The sequence below is a fragment of the Onychostoma macrolepis genome, chromosome 07, assembly GCF_012432095.1.
Source record: "Onychostoma macrolepis isolate SWU-2019 chromosome 07, ASM1243209v1, whole genome shotgun sequence".
NCBI classification, from domain to species: domain Eukaryota; kingdom Metazoa; phylum Chordata; class Actinopteri; order Cypriniformes; family Cyprinidae; genus Onychostoma; species Onychostoma macrolepis.
Window position 1 is genome coordinate 34,594,784 of NC_081161.1, and position 21,328 is coordinate 34,616,111.

The 21,328-nt window shown below is 36.4% G+C and overlaps 4 protein-coding genes across 4 annotated transcripts in view; 3 read left to right on the plus strand and 1 right to left on the minus strand.

The window, feature by feature from the left end:
* The first annotated feature begins 1,925 nt into the window (after positions 1–1,925).
* On the plus strand, positions 1,926–9,935 carry ptgr1.1 (prostaglandin reductase 1, tandem duplicate 1). Its single transcript, XM_058782437.1, has 9 exons — positions 1,926–2,078; positions 2,255–2,381; positions 2,471–2,516; positions 6,208–6,267; positions 6,725–6,892; positions 8,423–8,696; positions 8,825–8,930; positions 9,132–9,250; positions 9,394–9,935. The coding sequence occupies exons 2-9, from the start codon at positions 2,276–2,278 to the stop codon at positions 9,502–9,504; spliced, it is 990 nt and encodes a 329-aa protein (XP_058638420.1). The 5' UTR covers positions 1,926–2,078; positions 2,255–2,275; the 3' UTR covers positions 9,505–9,935.
* A 148-nt stretch (positions 9,936–10,083) lies between these two features.
* On the plus strand, positions 10,084–14,121 carry ptgr1.2 (prostaglandin reductase 1, tandem duplicate 2). Its single transcript, XM_058782436.1, has 8 exons — positions 10,084–11,640; positions 11,720–11,765; positions 11,873–11,932; positions 12,429–12,614; positions 12,717–12,990; positions 13,071–13,176; positions 13,364–13,482; positions 13,605–14,121. Exons 1-8 carry the CDS (start codon positions 11,535–11,537, stop codon positions 13,713–13,715), a joined length of 1,008 nt encoding a protein of 335 aa, XP_058638419.1. The 5' UTR covers positions 10,084–11,534; the 3' UTR covers positions 13,716–14,121.
* A 2,987-nt stretch (positions 14,122–17,108) lies between these two features.
* On the plus strand, positions 17,109–20,651 carry txn (thioredoxin). Its single transcript, XM_058782450.1, has 5 exons — positions 17,109–17,242; positions 18,429–18,533; positions 19,114–19,179; positions 20,027–20,092; positions 20,221–20,651. The coding sequence occupies exons 1-5, from the start codon at positions 17,219–17,221 to the stop codon at positions 20,281–20,283; spliced, it is 324 nt and encodes a 107-aa protein (XP_058638433.1). The 5' UTR covers positions 17,109–17,218; the 3' UTR covers positions 20,284–20,651.
* The window catches only part of svep1 (sushi, von Willebrand factor type A, EGF and pentraxin domain containing 1), a 63,566-nt gene continuing 62,769 nt past the window's right edge, over positions 20,532–21,328 (minus strand). Inside the window, 1 exon segment of the mRNA XM_058782397.1 lies at positions 20,532–20,918. Within this exon segment, the coding sequence (XP_058638380.1) occupies positions 20,888–20,918 (31 nt within the window). The 3' untranslated portion in view covers positions 20,532–20,887.

The window sequence follows — 21,328 nt, forward strand, 5'->3', positions numbered from 1 at the left end:
TCAGTGAGCTCAGAGCTAGCGAGAGCATCTAGAGAAAGACCAAAAGACATTGAGGATGTGATATTGGTCAAGTTTGTTCTGCTGGTTTCTGTTCATACAATGAAGGCTGACTTTCATAAGCTTCAAAAGCATCATCAAAAATAGTCATGAAACTTTTATCCAAAGTGATTTACAGTGCTCTTATTACAGGGACCTACAATCCCCTGGATCAACCTGGAGAAAAGAGCCTTGCTGAAGGACACACCAGTGGTGACGAACCAGCAACCTTCTGCTCACCAGTTCAGTGGTTTAGCCAACTACAAAAGTAATAAAGCTACAACAACAAAAAATGCATGTAATTATAAACATGAAATGAAATTTGTTAAGAAATGGAAAGCTGACAACATGAATGGTAAATGTTTAACTCTGTTTAAATGTTTTACAGGTAGTCGTGCTCATGGAGAGCAGGCACAGCAGCAGCCAGATTGTCCTGCACATGTTCTCCTGCTCTTGCCTCAAGGTTGTGTGGTTCAGGGGGCAACATCATGGTCTTCCTCATCCTCTGGGTCAACGATGTCCCCATTGAGAAGAGCAAGATTGTGAAGCGCAGCTGCAGAATTGACACATCTGCGTTGAGATGGCAGTAGGATGTGGGGTTCACCGTCTGTAAATACATAATTGTTAGAACAATATGTTTGAATGAAGCTTTGTTTCATCTGTTGTTGACTTGTATATTGTATGTATTTATTGTGATGCTTTCTTTTATTCATTCTTTTACTCATTTATTCATGTTTCTTGTTGTCATTAAATTAAATATATTTTATTAATTCATGTATTAATTGCTTGACTGAAAATTGATGTATTCACATCGACTCCATTTGTTCAACTAGTGTATAGCCATGTCACGACAAAAATTGCATTTTGCTTGTTTTACTTGTTTGTAATTTTAAGTAAAAAAAAAAAAAAGTAATAATTATTGGTTAGCACTTATCATTATTATTGCGTGTAATTGTTGGGGTGGGCAAACGATGCAATTCATTCTGGGGTAATCTTAATTTTTAAGTAGAAATACTTACAAGGTTAGAGTATAAAATCAACAGTCTTCTCCAAAGGCGAGAACTTCGAGCAGCTGCCCGACATGTCCTTTGTGCTGACATTTCAAACGCTGAGGAAAACCGTACTAGATTGTTGAGTTAGTGATGCTATGAGGTGTTAGTGCACCTGTCCCTCTTTTATTATTATTATTATTATTGCCGAACTTATTACATAAAAGATCAGGGAAAGATGGTTGTATCTAACAATGAACAATCATAAATGGCATAAAACGGTAAACAAAAATGTCACGTGTTCATCATAATATGAGAAAATATACACCGAAAAAAAGCACAGTGACAAGGTTAAATATCTTTGAATAATTCATCATGATGCTTTTTTTTAGAAGCCTGAGCGATGAAAAAAGACAGTTAAATTCAACAAGAAAAAGAAGAAAACAGGAGATTTAAGCCACTTTTGCTTGTGGATGATAAAATAATTAACAAAATATTCAAGAGATAACAATTTTGGGTTTTTGTAATAAAAAATAAAATAAAAAATGCTTTAAGGATAAAACTGTGGATCACATTAGTGGAGTTACAGATATAAGAACTTAAATCAACACAAAATGTATTGACTACTACAATCACAAAATAAAAGGGCAGCTGTTTCTTCAACAAGACCACAAAATGAGCAAATTTCATCAGTATCAAGATACTTAGAGATAGATGAATTAAACCTGTCACTCATATCTTTTGTTGCGCTTGTTATAACGTCTTAGGTCACATGATAACGTCAACATTCTTAACATGCTTAACGCATTCAGTCTGTAGAGTATGTACTCTTTTAGCGCTCGTTAAGTAAGTACTCTCGTTTTGAGATCTCCCGTGGTTCTGTGTGATTTGGACAACTTCAAGTTACGCCTCCTTCCAGTTACGATAGGTTAAAAACAAAACAAAACAAAAAAAAAACAGTTACGATAGGTTACGCCCCTCTCTTGCAGTCTGCAGACAGACCCTTTTCGCGCGCAACAGAGACAGAGAGCTTTGTGTGTATTAGCATAACGGGTATGTATACTAGGATATTCGTGTTAAATTATTATGGATATTACATACTGTTGGACCGCTACTTTATTTTTATTGCTGATGTGATTTGTGAACAGTCTGTGGTTTTTAAGGCTACACAACTTTATACTTTTCTTGTTTACACATGTACGCAATATTATTTTTGTTTACTTTTACAGTTGCTTTCAACAAAAAGAGTCATGGTTCAAGCCAAAACCTGGGTTCTGAAGCAGCACTTTGAGGGCTTTCCTAAAGACACCGACTTCGAACTGAAAGTAGAGCAGCTCTCTGAGCCCAAAGATGGAGGTTGGTGACTCTCGGATTTGCTGTTGTACTTGTACCCATATTTTTTTGTTGTTGTTGCATACCAAGTGGCATTTATTCTTGTTCTTCAGAGGTTCTTCTAGAGGCAGTGTTCCTTAGTGTGGACCCTTACATGCGGTGAGTGCAAAAGCTGCAACGTTAATTAACAGGTGCACCAACATCTGCATTTAAGGTTCTTTTGACATGAAATTAAGTCATATTGATCCTGCATGTTTGAAAATTATTCCTTGTTTGGTTTGTTGTGAATTATTTGATGCATTACTACTTTCCCCTAAATATACTATTCCTAGTTTTTTGTCTATTTAAAGGGCATATTGCAGGTTAGAGAGCCCAGTGAGTCGATGTATAGAAAAAATTATGTAGGAACTAGATTTTCTTTAAAAATAAATTTTAAAATACGCTATTAAGGCTTCTGGAGTCGTTTTTGTGAGAGAATTTTACTTCCGCATTTGAAACCCGCCAAAACCGAAAGTGACGCATCAAAAGGGAGAGCGGTCCATGTTAATCATAGGAAAGCAATGGATCGCAATGACAGTTCGGACGCTGAGGAAATTTTAAAAGTTTATTTACACTCGTATGACGGACCACAGATAAAATTATGAGCCTGCTATGCAGCCAAGAGAGCAGGGACAGGTCAGGATTAGACAGAACTACGGTCAGAGGAGACGAATTGAGTTAATGTGCGAGAGAACAGGACAGGTGTCTTGGTGAGAGACCAGTCAAATTACAGATATACACACACCTTAGCTAACGATATGTATTAATCAGGCAATAGCAAAGCTAGTATTGGTCATCTATGAGTATTTATACTTACTAGTAACAGAAACTAATAAGCGTTGATCAGGCGTCACACTCGTTAATATCCGACACTAACGTTAGGTGTAGCTTGTGGTAAATGCAAGGCCATGGTCACAGCTGAGTAAAGTCAGTGCTGCAGGGAGTTAGATTTTAGATAAGTTAAAGATTTGAATATTTTAACTTTTAAAAAAATAATTTTGTTTCTCAATTACAAGTTGCCTATATTTAGGTCACGACTACCAGTAAATAACACTTTTTGATCCTATTGGTATAACACAATAAATATAGACAGTATACAGGCAAGTTGTCCGCTGGGCCTGTGGCATTCTGTGCAGGCACATCAAGCAATGGCTGTTGTGTCAGCCATTAGAAGACTTTATAAAGGAAGGAGGAATTTATAAAGATTTTGAATGGCCCCATTTTGGTCACAATAAAAAATAATCACAATCACAAATTGTTTTACTGTATAAAAACTTGTTTATGAAGTTTACATCATATATATATCAAGCAGATCTGCATTTATGCTTAATTCAATTCGGTTTTATTTATGCAGCACTAAATTATAACAAATATTTCATAGCGCTGATAATACCTAACTCAAAACACAACGTTTCAACTTTTAATAAATATATATGTATGTGTATGTGTGTAGATGTACCAAACATATACTACCAAAAGAAAAATCTGGCCTGCATGGATTTCACGCGGGCCAGATGTGGGCCGGATCTGGGCCAATACTATGTTGCTGTCTGGGAAGCAAACGTTAAGATCACATTCACTGCTGACCATGCTTTTCCACTTGGCCTCCATCACATCTGCATCTCCATTAGGAGTGGAAGCTGCAGTCCAGTAGAGGTGGTTAATAACAGCTGGCCTCCACTGCTTCAGATCTTCACACTCCCATCTTCCAAAGCCTTATAAACACATCGCATGACAAAAAAATTACCAATTAGTTGTACAAACAATGACACTAAGCTGTAACTAGACTTGATGGTTATAATATTAGCAAACTGAGTTTAACCTACCAGTTATGCCTTCTCATACGGTAACATTTTTACACGGTTTTTAAAAATATTTTGCTAATGCTTACAAGCTAAAGTTAGCTGCGGTGATTTTCAACAACTTATACACGTCTCGTTGTGTCTCATTATTTAAATAATTACGTTCACTGATTTGGTAGTTAGCAAATTTAAAAAAACAAGACTTACGGTGCACAGTTGACATTTTCGTGAAGCAGCATTGAAATAAAAATAACTCTCGAAAACACACTGAATCGTATGGAAGGTAATTGCGACTTTTTATCTCAGAATTCTGAGATATAAACTCGCAATTCTGAGATATAAACTCGCAATTCTGACTTTTTTTCTCAGAATTCTGAGATATAAACTCGCAATTCTGAGATATAAACTCGCATAATTCTGACTTTTTTCTCAGAATTCTGAGATATAAACTCGCAATTCTGACTTTTTTCTCAGAATTCTGAGATATAAAGTCGCAATTCTGAGATATAAACTCAATTCTGACTTTTTTTCTCAGAATTCTGAGATATAAAGTCGCAATTCTGAGATATAAACTCGCAATTCTGAGATATAAACTCGCAATTCTGAGATATAAACTCGCAATTGCGACTTTTTATCTCGCAATTCTGAGATATAAACTCGCACTTGACTTTTTTCTCAGAATTCTGAGATATAAACTCAATTCTGACTTTTTTCTCAGAATTCTGAGATATAAAGTCGCAATTCTGAGATATAAACTCAATTCTGACTTTTTTCTCAGAATTCTGAGATATAAAGTCGCAATTCTGAGATATAAACTCGCAATTCTGAGATATAAACTCGCAATTCTGAGATATAAACTCGCAATTTTGAGATATAAACTCGCAATTGCGACTTTTTATCTCGCAACTCTGACTTTCTCACACCATAGGAAACCACTTTCCGTGTAAGGCTTTGCAGTGCTTTGTTCAATTTGCACTATCAAAATGAACTAGATGAATGCTGCGTCTGAATATGATTTTTGCACAAACATACAAATGACTAATTATTCTCCATTTCTGTGTTTTGCGCTCGAGGTTGGACAGTACCATTACCGCCGGGTAGGGTGCGGGAGGGGGGACGGCACGCACAGCTTTCAGACACAATATTCTTAATTTCTTTATATTTCTGAGTTTGAGGCAGCTTCTATCGCGTTATTTTAACAACAGCTGTCAAGCCAAAAACATATTATTGTAACATGAGAGTGAGTATATGAATGCACGCAGGTGGATTTCCTTCACTCTGGCATAAAACGCGCTTTCATCTCTATGTTCTTGCTCTAGAATGATCTTATCTCCTATATTTAATGTTGTAAGATATCGACCAAGCAAGGCATCTCCGATGAAAATTGTAAATAAATTAAGGATTCATTATTTATTAGTTAGTAGCCTATTAGTTATTATTTTAAGTATTTTTTTTATTATTATTTAGTCTTATATATGAAGGGTTCAGATGCAAAAGCATCTAAGTGCTATCTGAATTTTTCTTCTCAGAGTTGCGAGATAAAAAGTCGCAATTGCGAGTTTATATCTCAGAATTGCAAGAAAAAAAGTCAGAATTGCGAGAAAAAAAGTCAGAATTGCGAGTTTATATCTCAGAATTGCGAGTTTATATCTCAGAATTGCGAGAAAAAAAGTCATAATTGTGAGATAAAAAGTCGCAATTACCTTGTTTTATTTTTTTATTCAGTGGCGGAAACAGGCTTCCATAGAATCGCGCCCGCTTGCGTGAATACCAGCTGAGCGCGGCACACGACTCCCTTACGTGACGTAATATGACGTGATGTTGGAAAAAAAGCGGTTTTTGAGAGCCGTCAAGAAAAGCGTCACTTTTTCTTCTAAATTTGTGCACTCATGTCTTGTAAAACATTTTCAAATCCTGCATTAATGGTTCATATGGTATTTTCATACAAGTTTATATATTAATTTGGAAAAAAAAATTAAACCTGCAATATGCACTTTAATTTCTTCTAGGCCATACAGCCGTGTTCGAATGCAAGCAGGAGATGTGATGATCGGAACTCAAGTTGCCAAGTAAGAGAAATAATAATCATTCTGTCCCATAACAGCTGCAACTGACTAACTTTAATCTGTTCAAGTTCTTTCCTAAACATTTTGAGAGAAACCATGACTTTCTGATAAGAGTAAAATGCGAAGTTTCCAACAATTTGGTCATCATTACAAAAGAAAAGCATCTGTGACACATTAACAGTCAATGACTGTTTTTGTTTAATAAACAGATTAGGAACTGGCGGAATGTTCAATGTAGTGAATGTTTATACTTTAAGATTGCAAATACTTTACAAGACTAGTTAAAAACATATGTTTGTGTTTAGACAATGCCCTTTTTAAATGAGACAATGCCTCTCCTTCTCCTCCTCCAAATATATTGGATTTGATGGTTTATAAACCACTTTTCTGCTTGTATTGTTTACCTACTTAATGTGATCAGTTAATTTGAAAATCAAAGTGTCTTATATTTTGATGATAGAGTGATTCAAAGTAATAATCCTTCATTTCCTGTGGGCTGCCATGTGGTTGGTCAATGTGGTTGGAGAACACATACCATGTCAAATGGGAGCGATATCACCAAAGTCTTGGATGCCTGGCCTCAGGATGTCTCCCTCTCCCATGCCCTTGGAGCCATTGGCATGCCGGGGTAAAACTCACTGCTTCTTTCATACCCACAATTGTTTCTTTTCCAGATGGTTTTAGAAGGTAGGTCAAACGCTTAATCGACTGTGATATAGTCATTTTCTGATATTTCATTTAAGCACATCAAAGATCATCACAGATGTTATGAGTCGATTATGGCTTGAGTTCTGGGAAAAATAGGTGTGTATTGTAAATCACTTATGGCTTTACGCAACAAACATTTGTTGCCCACATGTTCTCTGCTTTTTGAGATCTGTTTTGGTATCGCTTTTAAACATCTCCTCAGAAGTGTTTTTGGCTTGTTGTGAACTTTTATCTTCTACGAAGCAGAGACCAGGAGACGTTGGGATATCTTTCATACAGAAGTTACTGTTTATTGAGAACTCGCTGTGCGTCGCTGTAGTCATCCAAGTCTAACTAAAGCAGTGATACATTGTAGTTTTAAATACATTTTAGGGGGCAGTGCTTAGGAATGGAGACCAAGCACCTGGGTGACAACTTTAAACAAAGCATGCAAATGAGAAAGACAGACCCAATCAACAACACTCGATTGCATTGATAATCCAATCAGTCTAACGATTCATGTCTGGGCCAGGGGGCTCCGAAAGCCATTTGCAGAACAAAAGATTCGAGTCTGGCTCATTTCACTTACAATAGGAGAACAGGAACTGGCAGGGACCTCTTGCATCTGATGTAGTGATCTGACTCATGTCACCATTTTTCACCTTAAATGTTAAATACAAGGTATATAACTTCTTCAGTTTGTACACTATTACATTGGAATCTAAATTAAACATTTAAATAAATTTGTAATCCCACAGGCTGATAGCAAATGTTTTGTGTTATTCTTTACTGACTGTTCACAAAAGAAGGCATAGCTTAAACAGGAAGCATCCAACATCACAGAATTTTGTTTGTTTACTACTTTATTAATCCCGCAAGGGGAAATTGCAGTAGCGCATAGGCAGCACATCACAGACTTCACAAATATACATAACAGCACATATCCAAAAATGAATCACAAAAAGAAACATTAATACAAACACTTCCACATAGTTGCAAATTGCATCAATACAACTCGCACCAATAGATTTAGTCATTCAGCAGGTGCTTTTATCCCAAGCGACAATAAAACTTGCTTCATAGTAAATTCAGCCACTTATAAAATCTGTAGGTAGTAAAACACATTAAGAGTCCTTAATAAAATTCAAATTGCAAATACAAATGGCTTCTGGTACAAATGTAATACACCATGTAATAAACTTTACTTACTTTTAACTTTAAACTTTATTTTTACTTTAAACTTAAAGAGATAGTTCTGTCATCATTTACACACCCTCAAGTAGTTCCAAACCTGTATGAATGTCTTTGTTCTGCTGAACACAAAGGAATGGTCTGAATGGGTGAAAAAATTTCTCTTTTCAGCTTATTTACAAAATATACTCAGTCCTCTTTTATTTGAGGCACCACACATAAACGTTATATGATAAAATTATAAATTGGTATATAATAAATAACATTAACTGCTCCACAGGTTGACAGCACTCTATGGTTTGGAGGAGGTCTGTGCCATCAAACCAGGAGAAACCTTACTGGTGAATGCAGCCGCAGGGGCCGTTGGTTCTGTAGTGGGTCAAATTGCCAAACTAAAAGGTTGCAAGGTTGTGGGTTCAGCAGGAAGTGATGAAAAGGTGGCATACCTCAAAGAGCTGGGCTTTGACCAGGCCTTCAACTACAAGACTGTCTCCTCACTGGAGGAAGCGCTGAAGAAGGCTTCACCTGAAGGATATGACTGCTACTTTGAGAATGTAAGAATTTACTGGTACTAGTTGGTTAATACTTTATGAAACTAATGCTTAGTTAACAATACCTTTTCAAAAAAATTCAAAGACAACTTGACAATCTTGATTAATCAAAGATTTGGTTTGGTTTCCAGGTGGGCGGCCCTTTTTCGAGTGTTGCTATTACACAGATGAAGGCATTTGGGCGTATTGCTGTATGTGGTGGAATATCACTATATAATGACACCACTCCACAAACAGGTTTGGTTAGCCTCTAATGTGATTCTCGTTTTAACCAGTAGAAGGTGTTCCGAATGACCTTTTACATTATAGAATCAATACCTTAGTATAATAAACAATACAAAAACTGTTTAGTTATCATTAGTGAAACATAAAAGTAGACATGTAGAATTAGACTTTTGTCCATTTGCAGCAGTGAAGATGTGTATTTATCTTTTTTAGGTCCTTATCCACACCTTCAGATGATTTTTAATCAGTTGAAAATGGAAGGTTTCTTGGTAGGCAGGTGGGAACATAAAAATGAAGAGTCACTGAAGCGAATGTTGACCTGGATCCAAGAGGTACTTCAGAATGCTTGGTTTCCTTGAAAAATGCTAGTTTGGTTATTACTATACAATGATTGATCTAAATACAATTATACTTCATCTCAGTAAGTATCATATATTGATAATGATGTAGATTCTCTTGATTTGATGGTTTACAGGGAAAGCTGAAGTGTAAAGAACATGTTACTGTTGGCTTTGAAAACATGCCTGCTGCATTCATGGGGATGTTGCAGGGAGAAAATATCGGAAAAGCCATTGTTAAAGTCTAATGGCAAGTGTTTCAGTGGTTTGCTTTTTGTTATAGGTACTGCATTAATAATTGCATAATTTTCATATTGTGTCCTTTTATTTTGCTTTACAAATAAAGTCTGTTTTTGTACATGAGTCACATTTGCAACATTCTCTAGGACAGATATGCACAAAACAGGAATAAAATTATACTTTTTCTGATATTAGAAGCATCAAGGAGATTTTGATCTCAAAAGATTAGGCCGGTTTAGTCTGTTGCTCAGCATTATTCAGCATTTGTAAATTCTGTCATAAAAATCTGAGCCGAATATGCTGAGTCATCATGAACTATATGAACAACTGCATATAAATCATTAACTGTCTTTGTGTGTGATATTTTTAATGTCAATCATACAATTCGATAAGCATGGTTATAAGGTTTTTTTTGCAATAAAAATATTATTTGATTTATTATCCTTGGAATCTGTTTAGGTGTCACTGTTGATAAGGGTTGCAAGTTTTCCACAGTATTGTCTGAGAGTAAGACGGATACAGACAGGCAAATAATGACACTTTGTAGAGGTTTATAAAAATAAAAATAAAAAGTTATTTTGATAAATAAATTTATGAGCTTAAAAATGAACGTAAAAATAATTTGGCATTTTTACTGCCTGCACTGGGTGTTTGGTGGTAATGTACATTGACACAACACATATCTGTCTGAATACTGACACCTTATGGCTATTTATGAAGGAATCGTAGTTCATAGTAAATGTTCGTGAAGGAGAGAAGGTCATTTTATGTGTGGGGCAAAGAAAAGATTAATGTATTTCATCCATGACTAAATGTGTAGTAGCTTTTGTGTTACATTGATTAAGAATATTATAAAATACATTTTAGAATAACACATTTCATTTTAGTGGTATATGGAATAATGATTTTGATTTGGGTTTCTAGGTAGGATCACGCTGCTTTGTTATATAGAATGACATGCAATGTACTGTATATGCAATGTCATGGTTATGAGGTCATTTCAAAGTCATCCTGACTGTGGATTAAAAATTCCTCTAATATTTCAAAATAGCAACAAATAAGAAAACCATTCAAACATTTTCTGATATTGCTACAAATAGCAACAAATAAGAAAATAAAATCAATTTTCATCCACAAACTAATAATGTTCAATTTTACCACTCGCAGGGTGTATTCACACCAGGAAAGTCCACTAGTTCACTTGCTTTGGTCCGGACCAAATACAATGTCGAATTTTTTTATTTTTTGGTATGGTTCGCTTTCACACTGCCCTTTTTGCAAGTGAACCAGAAATTGTAAACAAAAGCACACGTGTGCTAAGTTAATCCATTCAACCATACCAGAGTTCGTTTGGAGACCACCTCTTCGGCCAGGTCTCGGTACCGTTGTTTGGTCCTCCCCCGAGAGTGATTGCTGTATTCTCACCCTTCCAAAAGATCTGCACCAACTTGAGTTCGATTCCATCGATCCAAACAAGACAGGTGTGAATACACCCTTAAATTCATAATGTTTGAATGTCTGTTCACAACAATCCTGAAAATTGTAACATTTAACATTAAGAATAAATCTGCACTGGATGTCTGATAAACCCTACTGTACAGCTCCTGGGATTGAGGACCCTCAGCGCTGCGCATTTTATGACAAAGCCAATTGAGATCACGTCTCGCTTATCTAACAAACCTGATTACATCCACAATGTGTGGTGCCAGGGTGCCTGGTGTGAAACCTCCTCTCCTAGAAGATTATTTATAACATTAAGAACAAATGTTTTGTTATTAATATTGAATGCAGATAATACAATTTAAATATTGAAAGTCCAAGGTAAACAATATTCAGTGTGCAGGTGAGATATACTTGTACCTCACCCATAAATATCAGTACAGAGGTTATATGAATCTGCAACGTCATTTATGTCAATAAAGATGTTTTGTTATGCAAGAGTGTTCATTGTCATCACTACAATATAAAGCAAGCTGTTCCCTTCCAGAACAACTTTCAGTTTGAAGAGCTCTGCTTGTGCAGCTTCTGACATACAATCATGGTTAAGGCAAAGACGTGGATCCTCAAAAAACACTTTGAGGGCTTTCCTAAGGAAAGTAACTTTGAACTGAGAGAAGAAGTTCTGCCAGAGCTTCAAGATGGAGGTATGGATCATTCATATATTTATCTTTTTGTATACCTTTGTTATGCCTCACTGATTTATCGTAATCATTTTTGCTTCAGACGTGCTTGTGGAGGCAGTCTATTTAAGTGTTGATCCATATATGAGGTAAAGTTGTCTTTACAGTCTTATTAGAAGAACATCTCTCTATTTAATGTAATTCTATATGGTGTGTCTATAGCCAACAGTTTAAATGCCTCCTGTTGATTTTGTAGATCTCTGAGTAAAATGTGGATAAAAGAGGGGGATGTTCAATATGGAACTCAGCTGGCAAAGTAAGGAAACTAACAGTTATTATTATGTATATTGTAATGTATAATATTGTTACATTTTATTTACACTTTTTGTTAGTCACATGCTGTAGATTCATTTTACTTAGCAGAGCATTAACAGAAATGAATAAAAAGCATGCTCAGTGGTGAAAAGGGAAATAAATCTTATCCAAGTAACCATAGAATTTGAAATATAATAACATGCTATCAGAAAATGTCAAGGCAAGTGAATCTGTTGCTCAAGCGGTTCAGCTACTCATCAATGCTGTTTAAGTTGCATCAACTGATGAAGACACTTCCACTTAAATGAGTGGAAAAACATCTTGAGCAACAGGGAAACACAGATTATAAACTGTAGATTTTTTAGATAATTTGCATGTTCATGCAATTGCATTAGTAAATAAAACCACAAAGTTACATCTACGTGAGGAAACAGGTCTTTTTCTTAACCAAAAACATTACATATCACTAAATAAATATCTTAACTCATGTCTGGCAGAGTAGTGAAGAGCAAGGACCCAGCATTTCCTGAGGGTTGTTACGTGGTTGCTAATTGTGGATGGAGGACACACACTGTAACCAAAGCGAATAAGGGTCCAGCTGGGCCGGTCTTGGCCCGTATAGTATCTGAATGGCCCAGTGATATTTCAAGGTCCCTGGCTCTTGGTTCCTTGGGGATGCCTGGGTAATGTAATCACAACTGCTATAAATGATGGCAGCGGCAATTCTTTTTTAAAAATTAAAATATCAGGTATGTTTTCTAAATCCTGTCTCTTTTATCCTCTAGTTTAACTGCTCTGTATGGTCTGGAAGAGGTGTGCAAGATACAGCCCGGTGAGACGATTCTGGTGAGCGCAGCAGCAGGTGCTGTAGGTGCGATGGTGGGGCAAATCTGCAAGATCAAAGGTTGCAAGGTTGTGGGTTCAGCAGGAGGTGATGACAAGGTGGCATACCTGAAAGAGCTGGGCTTTGACCAGGTCTTCAACTACAAGAATGTCTCCTCTCTGGAGGAAGCGCTGAAGAACGCTTCACCTGAAGGATACGACTGCTACTTTGAAAATGTAATTGACATTATATGTGTATTTTTGTCTAAAATACAGTCTGCTGCTTGTTAACAAATCTTTTACTTAATGTTCTTTAGGTGGGAGGGCCCTTCTTTACCGCAGCACTCAAAAACATGAAGCCAGGAGGTCGTATCGCTGTTTGCGGTGCAATAGCCACTTACAATGACACAACACCGCAGATGTGTATGTCTCATTTCTACTGAGCCCCTTCGAGGGAAAAAAAGTCACATTTTAATATTAGAAGATATTAGAGAAAAGAAATAAAAGAAATGCTTTTAAATTGTTACACTTTACAACCACTAGAGGACAGTATAGGATATGAAAAATCTAAGCAATCTAACATTAAGCTATTGAATTCGTTCTGTCTCAGGTCCTTATCCTCACCATGAAATAATTACACGACAACTGAAGATAGAAGGCTTTATGGTGAGATCTTGGCAACACAAAGATGAAGAATCTGTCAAGAGAATGCTTAAATGGATGAAGGAGGTAAGTTACTAGCATCGCTACACCCTTCATTAGATAATTGCCATTACACGGCATATAACAACACCAGCCTGTGAATGAGAAAGAGAACTGGTATGTAGACACATTGAATTGTTTTCCTGCAGGGCAAACTGAAGGCGAAGGAAGTGGTCACTGTTGGCTTTGAGAACATGCCAGCTGCATTCATAAGGATGCTGAAGGGTGATGGACTTGGGAAGGCTATTGTTAAAGTCTGAAGCATGCTTAGAAATCCATCTGTTTTGTTTTTACATAAAATACAATGCGACACATTTGGGTAACTTGTCCACTAAGTTTTTTTTTCTTTTTTTTTGGTAGTAGAAATGATGTTACAAGAAGTGCCACTATTTTAACTGTCTTTCATTTCAATATGTTTACAAATAAAACCATAAGCCTCATATTTATGTTGTATATGGTCATACCTTCCCATATCTTCCTTGTCTGATTAATAATGCATTATTTCTGTCCTTTTTTTCTGTCATTCTTCTGGGTTCTAGAATTTAAAATATGTAAAAAGCAAAAAGATTCTATTGCTACACCGCAAACAATTATAAAAAAACCGAAATCTACTGAAATGGCCGAAGAAGAAGAAGAGATGATTCAGAACATGTCAGCTGCTATGTCTCCACTCCAACATGCAGATATTTTTGGTTACTCTTCACAGGATTCAGTTAGTTATAATGAAACTGTGTAACCAGACAAGTTTCACAAAACATTTACAGTGGGGCAAAAAAGTATTTAGTCAGCCACCAATTGTGCAAGTTCTCCCACTTAAAAAGATGAGAGAGGCCTGTAATTTTCATCATAGGTATACCTCAACTATGAGAGATAAAATTAGAAAAAAAAAAAAAAAAAAAAATCCAGAAAATCACATTGTAGGATTTTTAAAGAATTTATTTGCAAATTATGGTGGAAAATAAGTATTTGGTCAATAACAAAATTTCATCTCAATACTTTGTTATATACCCTTTGTTGGCAATGACAGAGGTCAAATGTTTTCTGTAAGTCTTCACAAGGTTTTCACACACTGTTGCTGGTATTTTGGCCCATTCCTCCATGCAGATCTCCTCTAGAGCAGTAATGTTTTGGGGCTGTCGCTGGGCAACATGGACTTTCAACTCCCTCCAATGATTTTCGATGGGGTTGAGATCTGGAGACTGGCTAGGCCACTCCAGGACCTTGAAATGCTTCTTACGAAGCCACTCCTTCGTTGCCCGGGCGGTGTGTTTGGGATCATTGTCATGCTGAAAGACCCAGCCACATTTCATCTTCAATGCCCTTGTTGATGGAAGGAGGTTTTCACTCAAAATCTCACGATACATGGCCCCATTCATTCTTTCGTTTAGACGGATCAGTCGTCCTGGTCCCTTTGCAGAAAAACAGCCCCAAAGCATGATGTTTCCACCCCCATGCTTCACAGTAGGTATGGTGTTCTTTGGATGCAACTCAGCATTCTTTCTCCTCCAAACACGACAAGTTGAGTTTTTACCAAAAAGTTCTATTTTGGTTTCATCTGACCATATGACATTCTCCCAATCCTCTTCTGGATCATCCAAATGCTCTCTAGCAAACTTCAGACGGGCCCGGACATGTAGTGGCTTAAGCAGGGGGACACGTCTGGCGCTGCAGGATTTGAGTCCCTGGCGGCGCAGTGTGTTACTGATGGTAGCCTTTGTTACTTTGGTCCCAGCTCTCTGCAGGTCATTCACTAGGTCCCCCCGTGTGGCTCTGGGATTTTCGCTCACAGTTCTTGTAATCATTTTGACCCCACGGGGTGAGATCTTGCGTGGAGCCCCAGATCAAGGGAGATTATCAGTGGTCTTGTATGTCTTCCATTTTCTAATAATTGCTCCCACAGTTGATTTCTTCACACCAAGCTGCTTACCTATTGCAGATTCAGTCTTCCCAGCCTGGTGCAGGTCTACAATTTTGTTTCTGGTGTCCTTTGACAGCTCTTTGGTCTTGGCCATGGTGGAGTTTGGAGTTGGACTGTTTGAGGTTGTGGACAGGTGTCTTTTATACTGATAACGAGTTCAAACAGATGCCATTAATACAGGTAACGAGTGGAGGACAGAGGAGCCTCTTAAAGAAGAAGTTACAGGTCTGTGAGAGCCAGAAATCTTGCTTGTTTGTAGGTGACCAAATACTTATTTTAACGAGGCATTTACCAATTAATTCTTTAAAAATCCTACAATGTGATTTTCTGGATTTTTTTTTTTTCTCATTTTGTCTCTCATAGTTGAGGTATACCTATGATGAAAATTACAGGCCTCTCTCATCTTTTTAAGTGGGAGAACTTGCACAATCGGTGGCTGACCAAATACTTTTTTGCCCCACTGTACATGTTCTTACTGTTGAGGCTAAACCTCTAAATGTAGCCTATACTTTAGAAACTTGTTTGAAATATTTCATGATTCCAGGTGTCTCTACTTGAAGGTTGTGAAGTAGACACAAAATCGCAGTAAAGCATGTTTGTTCATGAGCAGACGTCTTCAGTTAGTGTCTAGCACAAAATAATGTAAATCGAATGCTTAACAGAGAAGTAAAGTACATTAACATTGAGTAAAAAATAAGTTGATAATTGCATTTTACAGCCACTAAAAGACAGGGTTAAACAACAACTGGACATGAAGAGTTTATTTGCAAAAACAGATAACTCTTTTTAACTCTGATTTTTAAAATTTTAAAAATCAGGTTTTTTATTATGTCATCAAGTTTTTTTTTTTGTTTTACCTATAGTCAAAATAAGCTAACTGCAGTTTGATTGAGATTAATTGGCATGCACAATGAAAAAACATGATTTCCGAGAACTGTTAAAAATGGAGTTTTTGCAAATGAACTCTTCAAGAGAACGTTTTATTAGGGACTGTATCTATAAATTAATTATTTATTTATTACAGACGCGTGCTTTCAAGATAAGGATATTAAAATAGGTTGTCTCAAGGACTGGCTTGTTGAACAATGAATTTACAAAAGCAGAGGATTTGAGGGTACCAGTCACAGTGATTCTGTATAGTAGGAGGTGTGACTAAAAAAAATCCAAAAGAGCTTCATTTTGATTTTGATTTTTTTTTTTAATAGGTTGAAACAATTGTTGTTGTAATTGTTTTTGTATCTCTCTGGTTTTATTATCTTAGCTATTTGCCCATTAGGTAAGATTATTGATTAGTGTTAGTGATAATACAGTTTGTATGTCTAAAAACCAATAAAAGCTGTCAAAAAAGACATTGAATGTTCTTTGTTTACTATTTGATGCACTAAACATGTGCAAGAATGTGTGTGCAAACAAACAGTTTTTACAGTTTAGTAATCCACCACTACTCTCGGTGACGTCACGTCGTTTACAGTAAACCCAGAATCTGTCAAGTCATTCTGACTTGCTCATATCAAAACCAGGATTAGTGATGGTCTTTCAAAAGAAATGAGCATGTTTTACTCCTTATATGGGTTACTTTTAAATATTTATGCCACAAGCTGAGCAAAACGTAAGTATATCGCATTTACTGAGCTTTATCTGCTGATTATATATTTTTGCAGCGTGTAGTGGTAGGCGGGGTTACAGAACCTCATAATTCCATGATTGGTCCGTTGTCTTCATTGAAGGCGGGGCTACGGACAGTGTTCATATACGGCGCTAGTGACGCGAGCTGCTACTCTGACTGTCAATAAAGCAGCTTTCAGAAGAGGTTACACAGTAGACCAGTAGAAGACAGACATCAAAATGATTATCATAATTGAGGATAAGGTATGTATATAATACCAATATTTTAGCTGCTACCTTGACTTTGACTGTTGACTCTTTATAGGTAATGTATTAGGCTATGTTTGACTTCTGATGTCTATGAAAAAATGTATTCGACTAGGTTAATAACTTTAATAAAAAAAATACGTTTTTTATGTAGATAAAAATAAGCTTTAACCTCATGCTTTTTTTTTGTAAACGGAAACGTTTACATACAAGAACACTGGTTTCCAGTATTCTAAAGAACAGATTACAGTAACGAAAGTAGACAACGAGAAGTAGCCTACATTTGTCTGCAGTTACTTTAAACAGGAAATAAAACTTACCGATTTAATAAGTGGCTGTTAGTTAGAAAGTGTTTGCTTGTGCAACATCTGTGCAGTTGTGATGGGAGATCTGACTCAAATCGGTTCTTTCGAAGAGTTCATTTCAGAAACTGATTCAGTGGTTCTGTATCTTGTCACAGCACAGCCTGTGTCATATAACTCTAATATTTTAAAACGTTACAATGAAGCCACGTGGAGGGTGCTTTTGTAATTTAATGTGTTTATTTCAGCTATACTTCACCTTATAAATATATAATTAAATCTAAATATAATTGCTATATAATTTTAATGAACTAATCTTCCAGACTTGTTTGTCAATAGGTTCATTAAAAATGAGACTCTGTCCATCGGTAGTAGGCTACTCAAACGAGCTCCTTCTGAAGTGTTTTGGTTCTAGACATGCAAAATCCGAGGATCAAACATTAATATACATGCAGTTCAAACATGATCTACATTAAATTGATTTATGATCCTACTTACAAAGTCGTAAACGAATTTAAACAACTGCAATCAAATACACATACATGTAGCTACATATTTTTTTTGTACCATCACAATTAAAATGTTGGATCAGATATTAATTTACAATAAAGTAGTATGCATACCTGTTTGTTTTGCTTCAGTGTAGTTTCACTAAAAAGGGTTTGCGCTGTATTTCAGTATTTCATATAGAAAGCTAGAGCTGTGTCACCCCCTTCTAGTCATAAGCCATATGGCTCTTTTGTAAATATTTGAAAGTCTCAGTCACTCTGATTAAACCATAGCATTATGACTCATCATGGCCCATTTCAGTGAACCTCAGCAGGAAGGAATGTGTCATGCCAGTTTGGAAACTGAATCAACTTTTCCTCCTCTCTCTGCAGTCTGCCTTTGACAATGCTCTGAAAATCGCCGGGAACAAGTTGGTGGTGGTGGACTTCACAGCCACATGGTGCGGGCCCTGCCAAAACATCGCTCCAATCTTTAAAGTGAGCATTCATGCACTGCTGAATATGTCACCGCATCCGAGATACAGAGTGACATCTGGAGCTGTCATGTTTCTTCTGTAGAGGCCTCCGCAATCACCGGGAGTGGCCCTGTTGTTGTGCTGTGTTGTTGGGGCAATCGGCAGGGAAGCTTCCTTAAGAATTAAAGCTTGAATCATTCACAGAATGCAAATGAAAGGAAAGGCAGTCCTGATCAAGAAAGAAGAGAGGAATAAAAGACAAAAGACTGCTGATTCATTCCTTATACATACATTAGACAATACATAGGCTACACTGAGATTTTGGTGTGGTTGAGAACTAAGCAACAATCTCAGCTACACAGGCCTATGTAACCTACATAAAAAAAAAAACAAGTGTGGTGGTTGTTCACTTTTACTTTTACTTTTACTTTTACTTTTACTCAGTGCACACATACATTTGTACCTGGTTTAGACAACAAAAGCAAGCATATGCAAATTTCAGAGATGAAACGGAAGGAATGAAATATTAAGTTCAAAGGAAGTGCTTTTGATTGCAAGCTTTGTGGTTTGCTTTTTACAACCGCCTTTTTTTCCCTCCACAGACGCTGTCTGAAAAACAAGACAACGGAAATGTTGTGTTTCTAAAGGTGGATGTGGATGATGCACAGGTTAGTCACCTGGTCTCTTTTTTTGTCTGATGAATGCACTTGAAAGCCTACAGACTTCTGAGCCAAATGAGCAAAACACCCTTTTTACATAGATTCACCATCTGGGTTTTACTGTGTTACTTTCATTTGAATACTGGCCTCGCTATCTCCCTCCCGTAGATGAGGATGTCTGGTGTAGTATCATGTATTTGGATACTCGCAGACAGCCTAACCTTTTGTAAGCGACCCAAACACAGAATATCCCAGCACACCCGGTTGCTGTTCTCCTGATCGGCTTTGCTGATAGTGTGTTATTTGATTCATGGGATAGCACTCAGAAAGGATATTGGCTGTCATTCAGTTTTATCAGAGGTAGATCGAGGCAGTGCCAGAATGGGACAATTCTGATGGTTGCCCATGTTGTTATGGTTACAAACACTAGCTATTATTACAATGCTGTGCTGCAAATCAGATGGGGGACGGGACGTGTGTGTATTTGAAAGCTGAATTCTTGATACATGTTTGCGACTTGTTGAAATGTCATGCTTTTTGCCTGACATTTAAATCGCAAGGTAAGGATGGCAAATGAAAGGTTCTGATAACAGTGCACATATTTTTGTGACTGATTTCAGGAATGGCACCAAGCATCATTTAAGTCAAGATGAAATAAATATGAAACAAATTGTTTTTTTCTAAACATATCAGAGATTTAATTTGGTGGTTGGGGACATAATTTCATCCTTGTCTTACAGAAGTGCTCAGACTGGCTAAGCAAAATGAAAACACACTATTAAAGATGCTTATCATCACATAGTAGACTGAATAAACCTATTCAGACCTGATCTCCACTCCATCTTTCTCTCTCTAGGATGTGGCCACTTACTGTGACATCAAATGTATGCCAACATTCCATTTCTACAAGAATGGAATGAAGGTAAAACATAATCTCTGGAGGTTTTCTGTTCTATGTCCGTGATCTTTTGAAGAGCTTTTTTTATTAACAGTTTAACCTGTTGTTGTGCTGTAACTGATTCAGCTTATTTTTTTATTTTTTTTTCCCAGATTGATGAATTTGCTGGATCAAATCACACTAAGCTGGAGGAGAAGATCAATATGCATAAATGAAGAAAAACACACAAAAACAAACCAACCATTGTAATAACTGATATATCATTCTTAACCTTTTAACTCATTCTAATTTTGTCTGCTACATTTATATCCTGTTTTATTTTGGTTTATTTTTGTTGGGTTTGTATGAAATTAAAACATTAATAAGAAAATGAGAAAAGTTGACTTTTACAACGTTCTTGTATTGTGCTAGTTGTATCAAATTGTATACGTCAAATGTTTATTAGTCATATGAGACAAGCAAGTAGAACAATCTGAAAGTTTAATTGAGAATTCTTCATAATTAACTGTGGGAATGAGAATTACAGTTGGTTTTCATATAGTTGTGTTTTCAGTTTTAATAAAAACATGAAAAGAATAGTTTATATACATGTACATTGGACAATCACATCAACATTTTTACACATCGTACAAGTTCATGTATATAGCAGCAGCATATATTTAATACTGTTTCATTTCTACATGAAAAAATACAGCTTTAATTTACAAAACCACTTAGGACTTTCTGAGGGAAAGAAAATGTTGTAGGCCTATACAAATCTCTGACATTACGCCATCTTGTTCCAAAACATTCAGACTCAAACTCTTGTAGCGTGGCACATTAAAAATGAAAGTATCCAGATCTTCTTTTTCTGAAAGACAATAATTAATAATCAAAGATCAGCTGAAGACCGTTAAAAATTATTTTTGACCCATATATTGCCACCATAACTAAATCAATTTCAAACATTTATGATAGCACTTGCTTGATGCAATGGTCCATTTGCTTGTACAGTTCACAGACCATGAAAAAGTATTTAAGCTCATTTGAATCTTAAATCAACCAAGTGTCTAGTAAATCTAATTGTGAATCACTCTAACCTGCAATGAAGACTGCAGCATCTAATTAGCTGAGGGATGCGGGTATCAAGCCGACTAGCTGGAAACGCTAATAGCAAAAATGGTCAGATCAATAGTACTTTACTGAGAGACTGTATTTGCTCAGTAAAATCCTGACATCGGTACTGAATCAGTGAAATAAAAATCGAAAAAAAAGGAAATT